Source organism: Ochotona curzoniae, unplaced genomic scaffold, assembly GCF_017591425.1.
Source record: "Ochotona curzoniae isolate NIBS_2020 unplaced genomic scaffold, NIBS_Ocur_1.0 patch295, whole genome shotgun sequence".
Classification (NCBI taxonomy): Eukaryota; Metazoa; Chordata; class Mammalia; order Lagomorpha; family Ochotonidae; genus Ochotona; species Ochotona curzoniae.
In genome coordinates this window covers 92,020-108,527 of record NW_024466856.1, presented here as the reverse complement: position 1 = coordinate 108,527, position 16,508 = coordinate 92,020, and the positions used below count along the sequence as shown (strand labels likewise).

The following is a 16,508-nucleotide window of genomic DNA, read 5'->3' as shown; positions in this document are numbered from 1 at the left end:
GGCCGCCAGGGGCTCAGGGGCACGGGGGGGGGGGGGGCAGGGGCTCAGGGGCACGGGGGGGCGGGCAGGGGCTCAGGGGCACGGGGGACAGGCCGCCAGGGGCTCAGGGACATGGGGGACAGGCCACCAGGGGCTCAGGGGCACGAGGGACAGGCCGCCAGGGGCTCAGGGGCGTGGGGGACAGGCCGCCAGGGGCTCAGGGGCATGGGGGACAGGCCACCAGGGGCTCAGGGGCGTGGGGGCAGGCCGCCAGGGGCTCAGGGGCGTGGGGGCAGGCCGCGAGGGACTGAGGCCAGGGCCAGCATGCAGGATGGGCAGGGGGTGCCGCAGGGCTCGGATTGGGCACCTAGAGGACGGCGGCTGGGCAGGGTTCTGTTCCTGGTGGCCGAGCTGTGGGCCCACCCCTGCCCTGGACACCTTACAGCCTTGGTATCAATTAGAGCTCTTGACCATGCCTCTTTATGTGCTGTAGTTGGGGGCACACGTGGGGGCTGACCCATACAGACCGTGCTGCCCACGGCCCGTGCTCTCAGTGGCAGTGCCGGGCGGCTTGGCATCATCTGTGTGGCTCTCCTGCCGTCGTCCCGAGGCAGATGCACGGTCGGGGCTGGAAGCTGCGTGTGGGAGGACTGCGGAGCACCCGGCGTGGCCCTCACCTGCTGGCGGCCTGGTCCGGGGGGCAGCGCCGGGGCCTGCAGCGCAGCCTCCCCATGAGCCGCTGGAGCTTGCCCGGGAAGCTCTTGCTGAGGCAACGGTACAGCAACGGCGTCACCAGGGCGCTGGAGAAGGCCAGGAAGCGGGACGCGTCCTGGGAGAGGCGCAGGAGCCCGCCGTCCGGGCCCCCCACAGGCGCCCCCCGCGAGACCAGCACCGCGTGTCCCAGCAGCGTCAGGTAGTAAGGTGTCCAGAGCCCCAGCTGTGTGCACACCGTGGCCAGCAGGAGCCTGTGCCCCGACGGGTCCAGCCGGCCCGAGTCCTGGTCCAGGGGCGTGGCCTGCGCCCGCACCCGAGAGAGGAGAGTCAGCGCGTAGAGCGCGGCCAGCGCCGGCACCACGAAGCCGATGAGCACCAGGATGGCCGCGGCTGCCTCCGTGTTGCGCATTTTGGCGCACTCGGCCACGCGGGCTGCCAGGTAGCTGCAGATGGAGAAGAGCAGCGAGGAGAAACTGGTGAGCAGGGCCCCGCCCCAGAGGAAGCCACACACTCGGCGGGTGTTATACACGCTGGCCATGTAGGTGCGCGGCAGGGCGCGCTCGATGTAGGAGTCCAGGCTGAGCAGGGCGGTGGAGTACATGATCACCAGCGAGGCCACGTGGAACAGCACCAGCAGGGTGACCTGCGCCTCGCTGCCCAGGCCCCAGAGCGCCCACCTGGCACTGGGCGGACCCAGCAGGTCCGCGGGGGCCAGGGCGGTGAGCAAAAGCCCAGCCACTGCCATGTTGACAAAGTACACGTCGGGCATGGTCATGGCACTCTTGTGGCACAGGTTCACCAGCACTAGCAGGGTGTTGGCGGCCAGGCCCACGGGTACACCCACAGCCAGGTACAGCAGCGACAGGACTGCCAGGCCCAGGCGCAGGTCATGGCACAGCGGCTCCTGGCCGGGCCCCGTCTCATTGAGGGGGCCACAGCCCCACATGGTGCCCGGCAGGCAGCGCAGCTCTGTGGAAGAAAGGAATAGCCGTCAGCCCCCTGTCCACGGCCAGTCCCCGCTCCCCCTGCACAGACGCCCCGTCCACGGCCAGTCCCCGCTCCCCCTGCACAGACGCCCCGTCCACGGCCAGTCCCCGCTCCCCCTGCACAGACGCCCCGTCCACGGCCAGTCCCCGCTCCCCCTGCACAGACGCCCCGTCCACGGCCAGTCCCCGCTCCCCCTGCACAGACGCCCCGTCCACGGCCAGTCCCCGCTCCCCCTGCACAGACGCCCTGTCCACGGCCAGTCCCCGCTTCCCCTGTCACGCTTGTCCTGCTGATGGGAGCTGCGGGTGACTCAGTCAGACCCTGTCTGCGTCCTCCTGACCTTCTGCCAGGAGGAGCCACAGCTTGGGCACTGCCCAGGGCCAGCACCTGCCTCCTCATATGGCTGCCCCTCTGTGGGACATGGAGATGTGTCTGTATCCCGCAGGGACCTGCGAGCATGTGTGTCACAGGGCACATTGGGGGCACACATGGGCACAAACCTCCATGCCCAAGGGACGTGAGCCCCACAGAGGCCATCTGCTTGGGGACCAGGAGGGCTGGCATGCTGAGGCAGGAGCTGTGACCCGCAGCACAGCAGTCCATTTGGTGGCTCTGCTTGGTCCCAGTGAGGTGGCCCCAGTGCAGGGTGATGTGGGACAGCCGGCCGTGCTGTGACCGGACAAGAAGGTGGCAGGTGAGGCTTGGAAGTCGAGTGGACCCCTCCCCTCTGAAGCCCCCACTCTCTGGCTCTTCCTTGGGGTGGAGTTGCGGGGTGACCGGCCAGCCCCCCTGCTCCCAGAACACAAAGGGCGGATCTGGAGCAGACACCCCAGGGGAAACATCACCCAGTTTCCCAGTCCAGGACAAAGCCAGGAAGCCACACGCTGACGGCAGCGCTGCTTCCCCACCCCTGCCCCAGCGAGGAAGCTCGGGCCGTGCAAAGCCCTTCTCCGCCCCCCCAGCCCTGTGCCTGGCTCGGCTCAGTCTCCCAGTGCGTCCCTGCCACCCGCAGTAAGGGACTAGCCCGTAACACAGGAGCTGGTGGCAGGGACATGGGTGGTTCAGTAGAAAGGGGAGGATGGAGGGAGTGGTGCTGCCAGCCCAGTACTGCCATCACCTGTGGGTGCCTCCTGGTCACCTCCGCTCCCCGCTGCCTGGACGCAGGTCCTCACACGCACACCTGTCCCCTCAGCATGCAAGGTGGTCCCAGGGGCTGGGGGTCCCAGAAGGCCTATGGGTTCTTGTAGTCACAGGACGGGGGGCCGTCGTCTGCGCCCTGTCAGCCCTGTCGTTGCCAGCCTGCAGCCATGGTGGTGCCCTGCCCATGTTTCCCCATGCCCTCGTCTAGCCCCCCCTTGTCTAGCACTCCTCAGTTGCCTAAGACAGGGGTCCAAGAGGGTACCTGCTACACCTGGGTGAGTGCCAGACCCGTCTGTGTGTCGCTGGCCCCCAAGTTGCCCCCACTCCAGCCCTGCAACCAGCAGTGTGGCCACGCAAAGGCAGGGAGCTGCATCCTGAGGAGGAACGGCCCCTTAGCAGTAGCAGCCTGTGGCTCCTTGGTCAAATGCTCACCTGCCCAGCCTCCCTTGGCAGGCAGGATGGACCCTCCCCATTCCTGTACCCTGCCTCAGATGCCAGGCCAGTGGGCAACTGCATACGCAGTTCACCCTGCTAGTGAACACCCAGGCTCCTGGTGCTGAGGGCACGGCCTGGCAAGCTTTAGGTGCACATCTTCCAGGGCCTCACCAGGAGACGCCCATGGAGGCTCCGGCTGAGCCTGCAGCACCCTGAGTCCCATAGCCGCGCACACATCTCCCCCGCAGACAGCTGGCATGGCAGAGCAGGCTGCAAGTCCCTTCATGTGTGCACACACTTGCGTGGTCCTGGTTGGTATAGCAGAGTGGGCTGCAAGTTCCTTGGTGTGTGCACACACACGTGGCCCCGGCTGGTATGGCAGAGTGGGTTTGAAGTCCCTCTGTGTGCACACACTCACGTGGCCCCGGCTGGTGTGGCAGAGTGCGTTTGAAGTCCCTCCGTGTGCACACTCACGTGGCTCCAGTTGGTGTGGCAGAGTAGGTTTGAAGTCCCTCCGTGTACACACACTCGCGTGGCTCCGGTTGGTGTGGCAGAGTAGGTTTGAAGTCCCTCCGTGTACACACACTCGCGTGGCCCCAGCTGGTGTGACAGAGTGGGCTGCAAGTCCCTCCATGTGTGCACACACCCACATGGCCCCAGCTGGCATGGTGGCCTGGAAGTCCCTTGGTGTGTGCCCACACTCACATGGCCCCAGCTGGCATGGTGGCCTGGAAGTCCCTTGGTGCGTGCCCACACTCACATGGCCCCAGCTGGAGGCATGCAGGCCGGTGCTGAGTGCCAAGGACATGCGTACTCCCTGGACTGTACTGGTGAGCGTCTTGTGTCTCCCTGAGCAATAACCCCTGTAGCCCCCGAGTGCAGGGCCTGGGGGGGCCTGTCTTCTCACGGTCAAGGCATCTGAGGGGACGCTCTTACCACCATCTCCTGCCACAGAGAGGACAGGCTCCAGGACTGTGGCCCAGGGTGAAGGGCAGCAGGTGGGCACCCTGAAGGCCTCAGCCAGCCTTGCACCTCGAGCTTGTGTCTGCCCTGGTGCCAGAAGGGGCAGACAGGCCCTCATGGATGCACTCCCCCTGGGGAAGCTACCCACCTTGGCTGCAGGGCCACCACCCGCTGCCTCCTCAGCTAGGCCTGGTCAGGACCCCAGTAAGCCTTGCTTGTCCACCCAGTTGCCAAGCACTGCCCGGCCACAGGGGCCCCTGCTTGGTGGCACGCCTTCCCGTGTCCCTGCCCCCAGCGCCCCCCAGGCTGGTTTCTCTGCTCCACCCAGCAGGTCTGGCCACCTGCCTCCCACTTCTAGCCCCAGTCTCTCCCAGCTTGTCGCTCAATACAGAATGCCACACTCCTGGTCAGCGAGGGGTGGCTGGCTGCACACCTGCTCAGCCTGGGTCAAGACTGGCATCCTGAGGGGGCTGAGGAGGGGAGCCACAGGGCAGGTGCTGGCCTAGTGAGAGGCGGGCAGTGGGAGCTGGCCTGGTGAGGGGCCGTCAGAGGAGCAGGCTGTGCCCACAGGGCAGGCGCTGGCTGGTGAGGGCTGGCAGAGGAGATGGCTGTGCCCACAGGGCAGGCGCTGGCTGGTGAGGGGCCGTCAGAGGGGCAGGCTGTGCCCAGGGCTGGCGCTGGCTGGTGAGGGCCGGCAGAGGGGCAGGCTGTGCCCACAGGGCAGGCGCTGGCTGGTGAGGGGCCGTCAGAGGGGCAGGCTGTGCCCACAGGGCAGGCGCTGGCTGGTGAGGGGCCGTCAGAGGGGCAGGCTGTGCCCACAGGGCAGGCGCTGGCCTGGTGAGGGCGGGCAGAGGAGCTGGCTGTGCCCACAGGGCAGGCGCTGGCCTGGTGAGGGGCTGTCAGAGGGGCAGGCTGTGCCCACAGGGCAGGCGCTGGCTGGTGAGGGGCCGTCAGAGGGGCAGGCTGTGCCCACAGGGCAGGCGCTGGCCTGGTGAGAGCAGGCAGTGGAGCTGGCTTCGCCACCATGGTTCCTCCTTGAACATTTTGGCTGGTGAACCATCTAGGACTGATGGCTCTTCCCACCTTCCCCCTACAGTGAGGGCTGGAGCAAAGTGCAAAGCACCAGAGGATATCTCTCCCTTTACCCACAACCTGGAGAGGACGTGGCACGGGGGGCAGGTGGCCGGCATCCCACTGAGGTGGTCCCACAGGCCTGAGGCCAGAGCCTCCTGCCTGCACCATTGGCTTAGCAGGGCTCTTGCCACTGGCGCCACACTGCATCCCCTCCCCCACACCCCGTCCAAGCTGCCATGCTGGCCCAAGTGCCCGCCAGCTTCCAGCAGCACCTGCTCCAGCTCACAGCGTCCCCATCCTCATCTGTAACTGGCAGCCCCTGGACCGCCCATGCAGACCCCCCCCCCTCGATTGCACCTGGTCATGTAGTGATCCAGAGCTGGGCAGAGAAGGGAGCCTGGGCAGGAGAAGCAAGATAGCACGGATCACCCTATCACTGGGCTGGGCGCATGGTGCACACGGTGACTCCTGGGCTGGCTGGGCACATGGGGACCCCTGGGCTGGCTGGGCACACAGTGCACATAGGTACCCCTAGACTGGCTGGACTGGCTGGGCGCATGGTGCACACGGGGACCCCTGGGCTGGCTGGGCACACAGTGCACATAGGCACCCCTGGACTGGCTGGACTGGCTGGGCGCATGGTGCACACGGGGACCCCTGGGCTGGCTGGGCTGGGTGCATGGTGCACATAGGCACCCCTGGGCTGGCTGGGCGCACGGTGCACACGGGACCTCTGGGCTGGCTGGGTTAAGCATACAGGTCCCTGGGACAGCCTCGGCCATTGTGTTAACAGGGAACTGGCTGGTAAGCAGAGCCACTGGGACTCGAACTGGTGCTCCAGGATGAGAGGCTAGCATTGCACACAGGAGCCACACTGTCCCCAGGCCTCCATCTCCCCAAGCCTGGGACATCCCTGTGAGATGGTTCATGCTGAGCAGGTGGGTACCTGGCTCTTCCAGGTCACCACCTTCCCCACCCCGACACAGAGGAGGAACTGCAGTGGGGACACAGGGGGTGGTCAGTGGGGGCACCCCGCACCCGGACACAGAGGAAGAACTATGGCGGGGCACATGGGGGTGGTCAGTGGAGGCACCCACCAGGCAGTGGGTCCCCAGGCTAGAGCAGAGTGTGAACTCGTGGCTCTGCTTTCACAGCTGGGGGTGGGGGGTACGCTGCCAGGACCTGGCACGGTGGCGCTGGGAAGGCGGCTGGAGGCCCATGCCCCAGGAAGGCCACAGGACAGCACTGCCTGCTGGCCAGCGGGGGTTCAAGGTCATCTCCCTTCCTGTGCCTTATTTAAAAGGGCCCAGCATGGCAGGGCTTCCCCAGCCCCCCTGAGCCCCAGCTGTGCTTCACCCAAGTCCAGGGCTGCTCTGGAGCGCGAATCCAGTGCACACACAGGGGCACGGGGGTGTGAAGGGACAGCTCAGGGTGGCCGGGGCGGGGGGGAAGCTGAGCCTGGGGCCGCTGGGTGTGTGTGGGCGTCCTCCCTGACAGTAGCTGGGGCCTCTGGCTTCCTGTGGCGGGCAGGGCGTAGGTCGGCGGGGGAGGCTTTTCCTGCTCAAGGGGGCTGGTGTTTGCCTCAGGACATTGTGGCAGCGTTCGGGCCTCAGGAAGGCATGGTGTGGCGCAGGGCAGCCCTTGGCGGGGTGCAGCGTGCTGGGTTCTGCAGCCCGGTGCTTTGCACTGCTCTGCGCTGCAGGCAGTGAGAGTACAAGCCACCACCTTCCACACCCCACAGTTCCTCTGTGTCCGGGCGCATGGTGCCCCACTGACCACCCCGTGTGTCCCCACCGTAGTTCCTCCTCTGTGTCAGGGTTTGGGGAACCCCACTGACCACCCCGTGTGTCCCTGCCACAGCCCCTGGAGGCCCCAGAGCCCAGTCCTGCTCCTGGTTGGCGTCTCATCCTGGTGTCTCCAGCTAGGTGATCACTGTTCTGCCCCACTCTGGTCCCCTCGCTGGCTCACACCTGCCTGGTCAGGGGCTGGGTCACCACGGGGCAGCTGTACTCAGCTCTCCTCGGGGGCTGGCCTCCAAGCACAGGGCCACTGTGGAGTGGGTGGTCAGCTGGCACAGGCGGCCCCTGGCCCTTAGAGGCCTTTGTGGGCGGGCAACAGTGTGGCCACATTCTGGCCCCGTCGTCCAGGGGTGCTCCTGGGCCCTGGAGGCGCTGCTTGCCTTGCCAAGGCCCCCAGAGCCAGCGTCTCCAGCTGCTCTCTGCAGCTCCCCCTGAGCAGTGTCAGGGTTCCCAGGAGGGAGCCCGCTGTGCCAGGTGCTCCAGGGCCTGGGAGAAGCGCTAGGCTAGCGGGGAGGAGCCAGCGGCTGTGACAAGTGCACAGGGCATGGGCCGCTAGCCTGGTGGGGAGCCCCGCTGGGCTGCTCCCTGCCCGAAGGACCCAGTCGCGCTGTCCCCAGACGGCCACAGTTCCAGGCTTACAGGGAGTTACAAGGAGCGTTCTAAGGGCAGAGCAGGACAGCTATGGCTGTCATGACCCGTAAAGCGCACATGGATCCAGCTGTCCGGCAACAGTCAGTGAACTGGTGGTCACTGTGCCCAGGAAGGGACCTCGCCACGCAGGGCCACGCACCGCGGGACCGCCGCCCCCAGCCCCCCGGGCCCACTCACCGGCTCGCTGGGCAGCGGGCAGCCCGGGCTCGCGGCGCGCACGCCGGCCGGGCCCTGTGCACACACGTGACGTGCGCCCGCCCCGCCGGTAACCGGAGCCGGCCCCGCCTCGCGCACGGCCCGCACCTGGGAGCGGCCGCGGTGCGGGCTGGCCTGGAGGTGCTGAGTCACCGGGAAGTGGGCGCACCTGGACCTCCTTCCTGGCTGCGAGGCGGCCTTGGCGGCAGATCCGCGAGGCTGCCGCGGAGCGGAAGGGGCCGGCCCCGCGCCTCCTGGGCCGCCCAGCCCACCCCTGTTTGCCGACTAGCAGGCTCGGACACAGCAGCCCTTCCAAGAGCCTTGGCTCCTGGTGCTGCCCAGGGCCACCACGTGACCCCATTTGCAGACGGATTAACTAAAAACACTGCTAGTGATCTGAGCAGGGCCCCGGGCCGTCCAGTGCTGCCTTCCCGTGGTGCAGCCCCGGCTCTGCTGAGGCTAGAGACCCGTCCCCGGACAATTCCCCTTGCCACATTCTCAAATCCTGGCAGGCCCTCTGGGTTGTTCCGGAGTGGCCCTGCCGTCCACCTGTCCTCATGGGGTGTCAGGGTGGGCTGGGAAGGCAAGTGTACTTCCCATGAGAACTTCCTGGGTGTACGCGAACCGCCCGTGGGGCATGCTGATGAGGGTGAGTGTGGTGTGGCTGTGCAGGCCTGGCGCCCCTCTGGTGTGCACTGAACTTCCTCTGTCCATGGCAGGGACGGGCCCAGGAAGGTTTGCTGTTAGCCTGGCGACGGCCGGAGGTTGCAGGCGCTACGCACAGGAGCTGGAGCGCAGGGCTACTCCCCCTGCTGCCAGCTGCCCTCTATTCTGTGACAGCTGCCAGCTGTGAGGCACCAGCCGGCCTGGAACACCTTGCTGTGACCCTGGGGAGACACCCTAGGTGTGGCAGACAGGCCAGCCTGAGCCACAGCTTCTCAGGCCCCAGTCCTCCCACTGTGCCCTCCCAGCAGCCCTGCCTCAGCCCCACCCTGAGGCCTTGGGCTTTGTGGTTGGTACATAGGGGAAAGACAGCCAGCTGTGCACCTGCCCCTGGCCTGTCCCCACAGCGCCCCTACTGGACAGCTGTCCTCATCGCTCTGAGCGACTCCACCTGCACCAGCACGCTGTGCCCACGTGGCTGGGGGGATGCTTGGCCTCCCTCCACGGCTGTGCCCACACGACTAGGGCAGGACACACGGCCTCCCTCCACGGCTGTGCCCACGTGGCTGGGGGGACACACGGCCTCCCTCCACGGCTGTGCCCACAGGGAGCCACATCCTTCTCTGGTGCCCTGGGCTCTCAGGTGTCGGACAGCACGGCCAGGACAGCCTGCATCAGGCTCCTGTGTGCTGACCGCTGTAATGTGCCCGACAAGTCCCCAGGACTTGGGAGACACAAGGACAAGTCCGCTGCCCACAGCTGACCACACTGGGAATCCTGCAAGCGTCCACGTTCTGGGTCTGTGAGATGGCAATACCAGTGCCAGCTCCCGAGACCTTTGCAGCTGTGTGCAACAGGCCCTGGGCAGTGGCAGAGGGATCCAGAAGGGCACTGGGGCCATCTCGGCCTCCAGCTTGTGCACAGCGCTGACTCGGAGCAGTGTCCACCTGGAAGGGTGGTCTCCCCAAGGGTGTGGGGGAAAGAGTTCAGGTTGTATGCGCCATGCAGTGGGGAGCCCCGGCCTCAGGCCTGTGTCTCTGTCCTGTGCTCTCAGTCCTATGCTCCGGTCCCAGGCTCAAGTCCCCAGCCCAGCGCTCCTGCTCCCACCCTGGGCCCGCGTCCCCAGCCTGCGTTCCCTAACCCTGCGCTCCCGCCCCAGGCCCTCGTCCCCAGCCTGCGTTCCCTAACCCTGCGCTCCCGCCCCAGGCCCTCGTCCCCAGCCTGCGTTCCCTAACCCTGCGCTCCCGCCCCAGGCCCTCGTCCCCAGCCTGCGTTCCCTAACCCTGCGCTCCCGCCCCAGGCCCTCGTCCCCAGCCTGCGTTCCCTAACCCTGCGCTCCCGCCCCAAGCCCGCGTCCCCAGCCTGCGTTCCCTAACCCTGCGCTCCCGCCCCAGGCCCGCGTCCCCAGCCTGCGTTCCCTAACCCTGCGCTCCCGCCCCAGGCCCAAGTCCCCCAGCCCTGCGCTCCCACCCCGGGCCCAAGTCCCCCAGCTCTGCGCTCCCGCCCGGGGCCCAGGTTCCCCAGCCCTGCGCTCCCACCCCGGGCCCAAGTCCCCCAGCTCTGCGCCCCCGCCCCGGGCCCAGGTTCCCCAGCCCTGCGCTCCCACCCCGGGCCCAAGTCCCCCAGCTCTGCGCTCCCGCCCCGGGCCCAGGTTCCCCAGCCCTGCGCTCCCACCCCGGGCCCAAGACCCCCAGCCCAGCCCTGCGCTCCCACCCCAGACCCAAGTCCCCAGCCCTGCGCTCCCGCCCCGGGCCCAAGTCCCCCAGCCCTGCGCTCCCGCCCCGGGCCCAGGTTCCCCAGCCCTGCGCTCCCGCCCCGGGCCCAGGTTCCCCAGCCCTGCGCTCCCGCCCCGGGCCCAGGTTCCCCAGCCCTGCGCTCCCGCCCCGGGCCCAAGTCCCCAGCCCTGCGCTCCCGCCCCAGACCCAGGTCCGCGTCCCCCTCCTCCCCGCACCCCTGAATCCTGGGGCGCCTGCGCGCTCTCGAGCCGCGGGGACCCCGCCCGGCGCTTGCGTCACCGCCCAGCCGGCTGGATCTGGATCCCGAGCCGCCGAGCGCACATGCGCAGTGCGCGGGCGCTGCGGAGGGCAGCGGAGCGGGCGGCAGGTGCGGCGGCGCTCGCGTTGCTGGGCCGGTCTCCGGCAGCGCCCGCGCGCCCCACGGCCTGGACGCGGAGGTCAGTGCCCCGGGAGGGGAGCGGCGGCCCTCTCCGGCCAAGCCCCGAGTCCTCTGACAGCCACCGAGTGCCCTTCCTGGTGGCGCTTGGCCCTGGGAGGCCCACCGCCGGAGGAACTCCTTGGTGGGCAGTGCGCCCTGGCTGAGATGCCCCAAGTCCGCCTGTGGAAGCCCGCGAGGGACAGTGGGCGGGAGCCGCCGGGTGGGGGTCCGCCGTTGCCTTTTGGGGGGCAGGAGGGGATCCGCTGTTTCGCGCAGCGCGCACCTGACCGGGTGCGGGGACAGGAGGGGCCAGCAAAGCCCCGCCGCTGCTCACGGTGACCGGTTCACGCACTCTCCTTGCCCTCTGGGAGCCCCGTGTCAGCTCAGACTGACGCTGGGCCGACCCGCGGCTGACCTGCATGGCCTGGCCCGAGCCGGGTCTCCTCCCAGGGCAGGGCCGTGCCGGCTGTGGAGGGAAGCCTGTTAGATGGCTAGGTGGTGGCCGTGTCAGCTACCCCATTACACGTCTGCATGCTGCAGGCGGGCCAGGGCCAGGTGTGGGGGACACGGAGAGCTGTCTGCAGGGATTGGGGTCTGTGTCCTGCCAGTGAGCCACGTGTGGCATGGGGCAGAAGTCTGCCAAGACTGGAGCGGCCAGTGGCAGGTGCCCAGTGGTGGACAGGGAGCCACACACCTGTGCCCACTGTCCTGGTGGCCCTGGGGTCTGCAGATCCTGCCAATCCTCACCCACCTGTGCCACCATGCGCACGAGCGACAGTGACAGGGCCGGACCTGCCCACGGCTGTGGTTCACGCGGGGGAGCCGCGCAGTCTGTCCTCACCTCCCTGCACCCGCAGCCTTGTCTCACGGCCTTGGGGCTGGACGGGATGGTGGCCGGCCCTTGGTCCCTCCCGTTGGGTGTTCTCGTCGGCGTGCCCACTGCCCCTGCTGCCTGGCAGCAGCTGTGAGGCAGTCCACGTGGAAGGCTGAGGTCAGAGCGCGGTGTGTCCCCGCTGCATCCGGCCTAGAGGCGGTCGGGCCTGGCCCTCACCCCCAGACAGGCTGAAAGAAAGCCAGAGGGCAAGCCTGGCCGTGGCCCCTGGGCAACCTGGTGCTGGTGTCCGGGGCCCTTGCTGGTACTGGTCACTGCCATGTGGCAAGGCGGGGCTGCTGTGACAGGGCGAGGCCTGGAGTCCATCTCGGGGGTCTAAACTTCTGGTTTGGGGGTCTGTTGTCCCCAGCACCAAGAAGGCCATGAAGTCTGACACAAATCCGCGTGGGGGGACCCAGAGCCCTAGCCAGTGACCTTCACTGGGCAGGGATCAGGAGTGGGCCAGAAGTGATGTCCCCGTGTGGTCCCGTCAGATCACAGTGTCCCCGTGTGGTCCCCTCAGATCACAGTGTCCCCGTGTGGTCCCCTCAGATCACATGTCCCCGTGGGGTCCCCTCAGATCACATGTCCCTGTGTGGTCCCCTCAGATCACAGTGTCCCCGTGTGGTCCCGTCAGATCACAGTGTCCCTGTGTGGTCCTGTCAGATCACAGTGTCCCCCGTGTGGTCCTGTCAGATCACAGTGTCCCCGTGTGGTCCTGTCAGATCACAGTGTCCCCGTGTGGTCCTGTCAGATCACAGTGTCTCCGTGTGGTCCCCTCAGATCACAGTGTCCCCGTGTGGTCCTGTCAGATCACAGTGTCCCCGTGTGGTCCTGTCAGATCACAGTGTCCCCGTGTGGTCCCCTCAGATCACAGTGTCCCCGTGTGGTCCCGTCAGATCACAGTGTCCCCGTGTGGTCCCGTCAGATCACAGTGTCCCCGTGTGGTCCCGTCAGATCACAGTGTCCCCGTGTGGTCCCCTCAGATCACAGTGTCCCCGTGTGGTCCCGTCAGATCACAGTGTCCCCGTGTGGTCCCCTCAGATCACAGTGTCCCCGTGTGGTCCCCTCAGATCACAGTGTCTCCGTGTGGTCCTGTCCGATCACAGTGTCCCCGTGTGGTCCCCTCAGATCACAGTGTCCCCGTGTGGTCCCCTCAGATCACAGTGTCCCCGTGTGGTCCCCTCAGATCACAGTGTCCCCGTGTGGTCCCGTCAGATCACAGTGTCCCCGTGTGGTCCCCTCAGATCACAGTGTCCCCAGATCACAGTGTCCCTGTGTGGTCCCGTCAGATCACAGTGTCCCCGTGTGGTCCCCTCAGATCACAGTGCCCCCCGGGTGGTCCCGTCAGATCACAGTGTCCCCGGGTGGTCCCCTCAGATCACAGTGTCCCCCGGGTGGTCCCGTCAGATCACAGTGTCCCCGTGTGGTCCCGTCATATCACAGTGTCCCCGTGTGGTCCTGTCAGACCAGTGTCCCCGGGTGGTCCTGTCAGACCAGTGTCCCTTGTGTGGGCCTGGTAGATGGTCCCATAGTTCCTTTTGTGGTCTCCTGGGCCCTAGTACGTTGAGCCTGAAGAGCATGGGTGTGGAACGACTGGGAGGGATGGGGGCTTTTTCCTACCCCCTAGGCTCCCGTGACTCAGGGAGTGAGCTGTAGGGGAAGGGCCCCCTCCCCTGTTGAGACACCTCACTTGGCTGTGGTCGCTGGGTCCCGCACACATGCCGGCTCTTCACATGTTCAACTTGTGCCGTGCTCTATGTCCACGGTGTGATGGGCCTGGGGTGAGGAGACAGCCTGCAGGCGTATCCGCGGCCGTGGGCAGGCGTGTCCGCAGCCGTGGGCAGGTGCAGCAGCCAGTGGCCAGCAGCACGGATACCGCAGCAGCCGCGACGGCCGCCCTCCCTGTCCTCCAGGAGCTCACGTCAGCCTGCCTGTGAGCGCCTCGATGACAGAGCCGGCGTCCGCCACAGTGATGTCAACAGTGGCTCTCCCGTTGAATGCCATGGCTAAGTGGGGGACGTCACCCCATTTGTGCGGTGATCAGGGCGGGACCGTGAGTGAAACTGGCCTGCGATGGCAGAGGTGCCGGGTCCCATGTGGGCAGTCCCGACTGCCCACTGCTGCCTGGAGACCAGCAGGTGGTCCAGATGCTGGGCAGCTCCTGGCTTCAGCCTGCACACCCTGGCCGTGTTGGACATCTGGGCAGTGAGGTAGTGAGTGGCAGGTCTCTGTCGTTCCTTCTCTCTGTAATTTGCTTTTAAATCAATAAAGACAACCTTTTTTAAAATGAAAAGCGGTTAGCAGTTCGGGGCCTTCATTGGGCTGAGCCAGGTAGAGATGTTGTGGTCATCAGCCTCATGTCAGAGTACAGCCTGGTACCACTGCCTGCACTGGGTGACGGCCCGAGCCCCGGGCGCCCGGCTTCGCCCTGACCAAGCGCTCTGGCTGCCTGGTACCACTGCCTGCACTGGGTGACGGCCCGAGCCCCTGGCCCAAGCGCTCTGGCTGCTATGAACCAGCAGGTCACTCTTCTCATCCGTCCCCAGCCATCCTGTCTTTCACGTGAGGAATGAATCCTCTCCCCAGCCCCAGGTCGGCCTGACCACTTGTCCCTGCCGTGCACACTACGAGAGAAGCACACCTCCTTGTGCCCTCCCACCCCATGACCCCTTGGAACTGCAGCTTCCGCGGGTCGCAAGACTCAGGCACAGCCCTGAGGGTGGCCTGGCCAGTACAGCGGTGGGACGGGGGTCTGACACTCCTGTCTTGAGTGCTGGGGCGGGGGTCTGGCCTCTCTGATGAGGGCCTTGGGCTGGCTGGCAGGAGGAAGGGACGAGCTCATGGTGGGGACCAGCCTCCCCCCACCCAGCACAGGGGGGCTGTGAGGGTGCTGAAGGGCTTGCCTCCCCAGGCTGCCTCTCTGGGTCCCACCTGTCAGGGACGCAGGGGGTCACTGCACACGGAGGGGGTGGCCTCCCAGAGGCTCCAGCGCGACCTGGCCCAGGCCGGCACCTTGCTACAGCCCGGTGCTCCTGCCTGCAGCCCTCCACGGCTGAGGACCTGGCCTGCCATCTGCGCCTGGGGGCCTGACTGGCAGGTGCTCCTCCCTCAGGATGCCGACCCCACCCTGACCCCAGAGGAGAAGAGGGTCCTGGAGCGGAAGCTCAAGAAGGAACGCAAGAAGGAGGAGAGGAAGCGGCTGCGGGAGGCAGGGCAGGCGGCCCCGGCGCAGCGCTCGGGCGCAGAGCTGGCCCTGGACTACCTGTGTGGGTGAGAGCCGCTCCCCTCGCCCTCCTTCCCCCGCACGGGCAGCAGCAGCATCGGGCAGGCATGCTTGGAAAGCCGCACGGAGACAGGGCAGCGCCCGTGTGGGTCACTGTGGATCACTCCCATGGGGGCAGCCTGCGGTGTGGGTGCAGTCCACACGGCACTCTAGGGACGGAGGTTCTGGTGGGCATCGGGTCGGGACGCCCACAGCCTGCATGGGGGACCCTGTGTGATTCTGGGGCACACCCGGCTCCAGCCTCCTGCAGCCGTGGCTCAGGGGTGCGGACCCTTGGCATCCCGTGCGGTCCCCGGGCACAGCCCAGTCACTGGCATTCAGGGGAGCCCGGCTCCCTCGGCCCTGTGCAGTCAGGCCCTGTGTCCCCAGGTGGGCCCAGAAGCAGGCGGGCTGGCGGTTCCAGAAGACGCGGCAGACGTGGCTCCTGCAGCACATGTTTGACCAGGACAAGGTCTGTGTTGGGGGGTGCCGGGGGAGGTCCCTGCTCTGTGAGGAGGTGGGGGTCCCTGCTCTGTGAGGAGGTAGGGGGCCCTGCTCTGTGAGGAGGTGCAGCCAGGGTCCTGCACTGGGAGTGCATGTTCAGGGCAGAATCTGTGCTGGCTCCCCAGGCTCAGACAGGTTTGGGAGCTCAGCCCACAGCTGTGAGGCGACTAGACCTGCCGCTGTCCCTGCCCAGACTGCATACATGGCATTTCCTCTGTGGGCCTGTGTGTGCCTTTTCCCAGGGCACCACAGGTCCTGCTGTGCCATCTGAGGGCAACTGGCACGGGGCTTCCGGGAAAGTTGCTGTACCCCACAACTCGCCCCACACCCTCACCCTCAGCCTGTAGCTACCCAGGTGCTCCTCCCCACCGAGTTTGGCCCCGCAGCTCCGCTGAACGCCAGCATGGGCATGCCTGAGCCGGGCACCTCTGTGGGACAGCAGGCAGGGGCTCTGCTGGGCGCCGCGAGGTGCCCACTCCTGACCAGAGCGCGTTGGACTTCCTGCACAGGTCCCTGACCAGCACTTCCCCACACTGCTGGCCTACCTGGAGGGGCTGCGGGGCAGAGCCCGTGAGCTGACCGTGCTCAAGGCCGAAGCCCTGATGCAAGAGCTGGACGCAGCGGATGAGACTCACGACTCCCCGGGCAAGGTGCAGCGCCTGCGGCAGGTGCTGCAGCTGCTGTCCTAGCAGGCGGATGGCAGACACCTGCGCCCTGGCCCGTGTGACGGGCAGCACAGGTGCTGCAGCTGCTGTCCTAGCAGGCGGACGGCGGACACCTGCGCCCTGGCCTGTGTGACGGGCAGCACAGGTGCTACAGCTGCCAGCAGGGCACGGCCGGGGCCGAGCGGGCCATGCCTCCCTGAGGGCTGCACATGGACTCTGCTCCAGGGTGTGGTGACCCCCTGGTACCCCTACTCGTGTTTCTAATAAACCAGCCTTGGCTGCCGTGCCTGCGACTTGGGGAGGTGCGTCTCACTGCCCACAGCTGTGCTGTCTCACACAGGGCTGCAGGAGCATGTTCTGACCCTGACCCTGACCCTGACCCCACCCCTGGCCTCAGCCCCACCAGCTGCTTGCAGCAGCTGCAGTAACAGTCCCAGCCGGAGAACACT

General features: G+C 67.1%; 2 protein-coding genes across 2 annotated transcripts; one reads left to right on the top strand and one right to left on the bottom strand.

The window, feature by feature from the left end:
- Positions 1–544: 544 nt before the first annotated feature.
- On the bottom strand, positions 545–8,103 carry LOC121167048 (probable G-protein coupled receptor 146). Its single transcript, XM_040996421.1, has 2 exons — positions 7,920–8,103; positions 545–1,662 (listed from the first exon to the last, which is right to left on the bottom strand). The coding sequence occupies exon 2, from the start codon at positions 1,637–1,639 to the stop codon at positions 653–655; it is 987 nt and encodes a 328-aa protein (XP_040852355.1). The 5' UTR covers positions 1,640–1,662; positions 7,920–8,103; the 3' UTR covers positions 545–652.
- Positions 7,800–16,112, top strand: LOC121167049 (uncharacterized protein C7orf50-like). The gene is made up of 5 exons (XM_040996422.1): positions 7,800–8,096; positions 10,585–10,773; positions 14,741–14,898; positions 15,281–15,362; positions 15,904–16,112. The coding sequence occupies exons 1-5, from the start codon at positions 7,800–7,802 to the stop codon at positions 16,081–16,083; spliced, it is 906 nt and encodes a 301-aa protein (XP_040852356.1). The 3' UTR covers positions 16,084–16,112.
- The last annotated feature ends 396 nt before the right edge of the window (positions 16,113–16,508 follow it).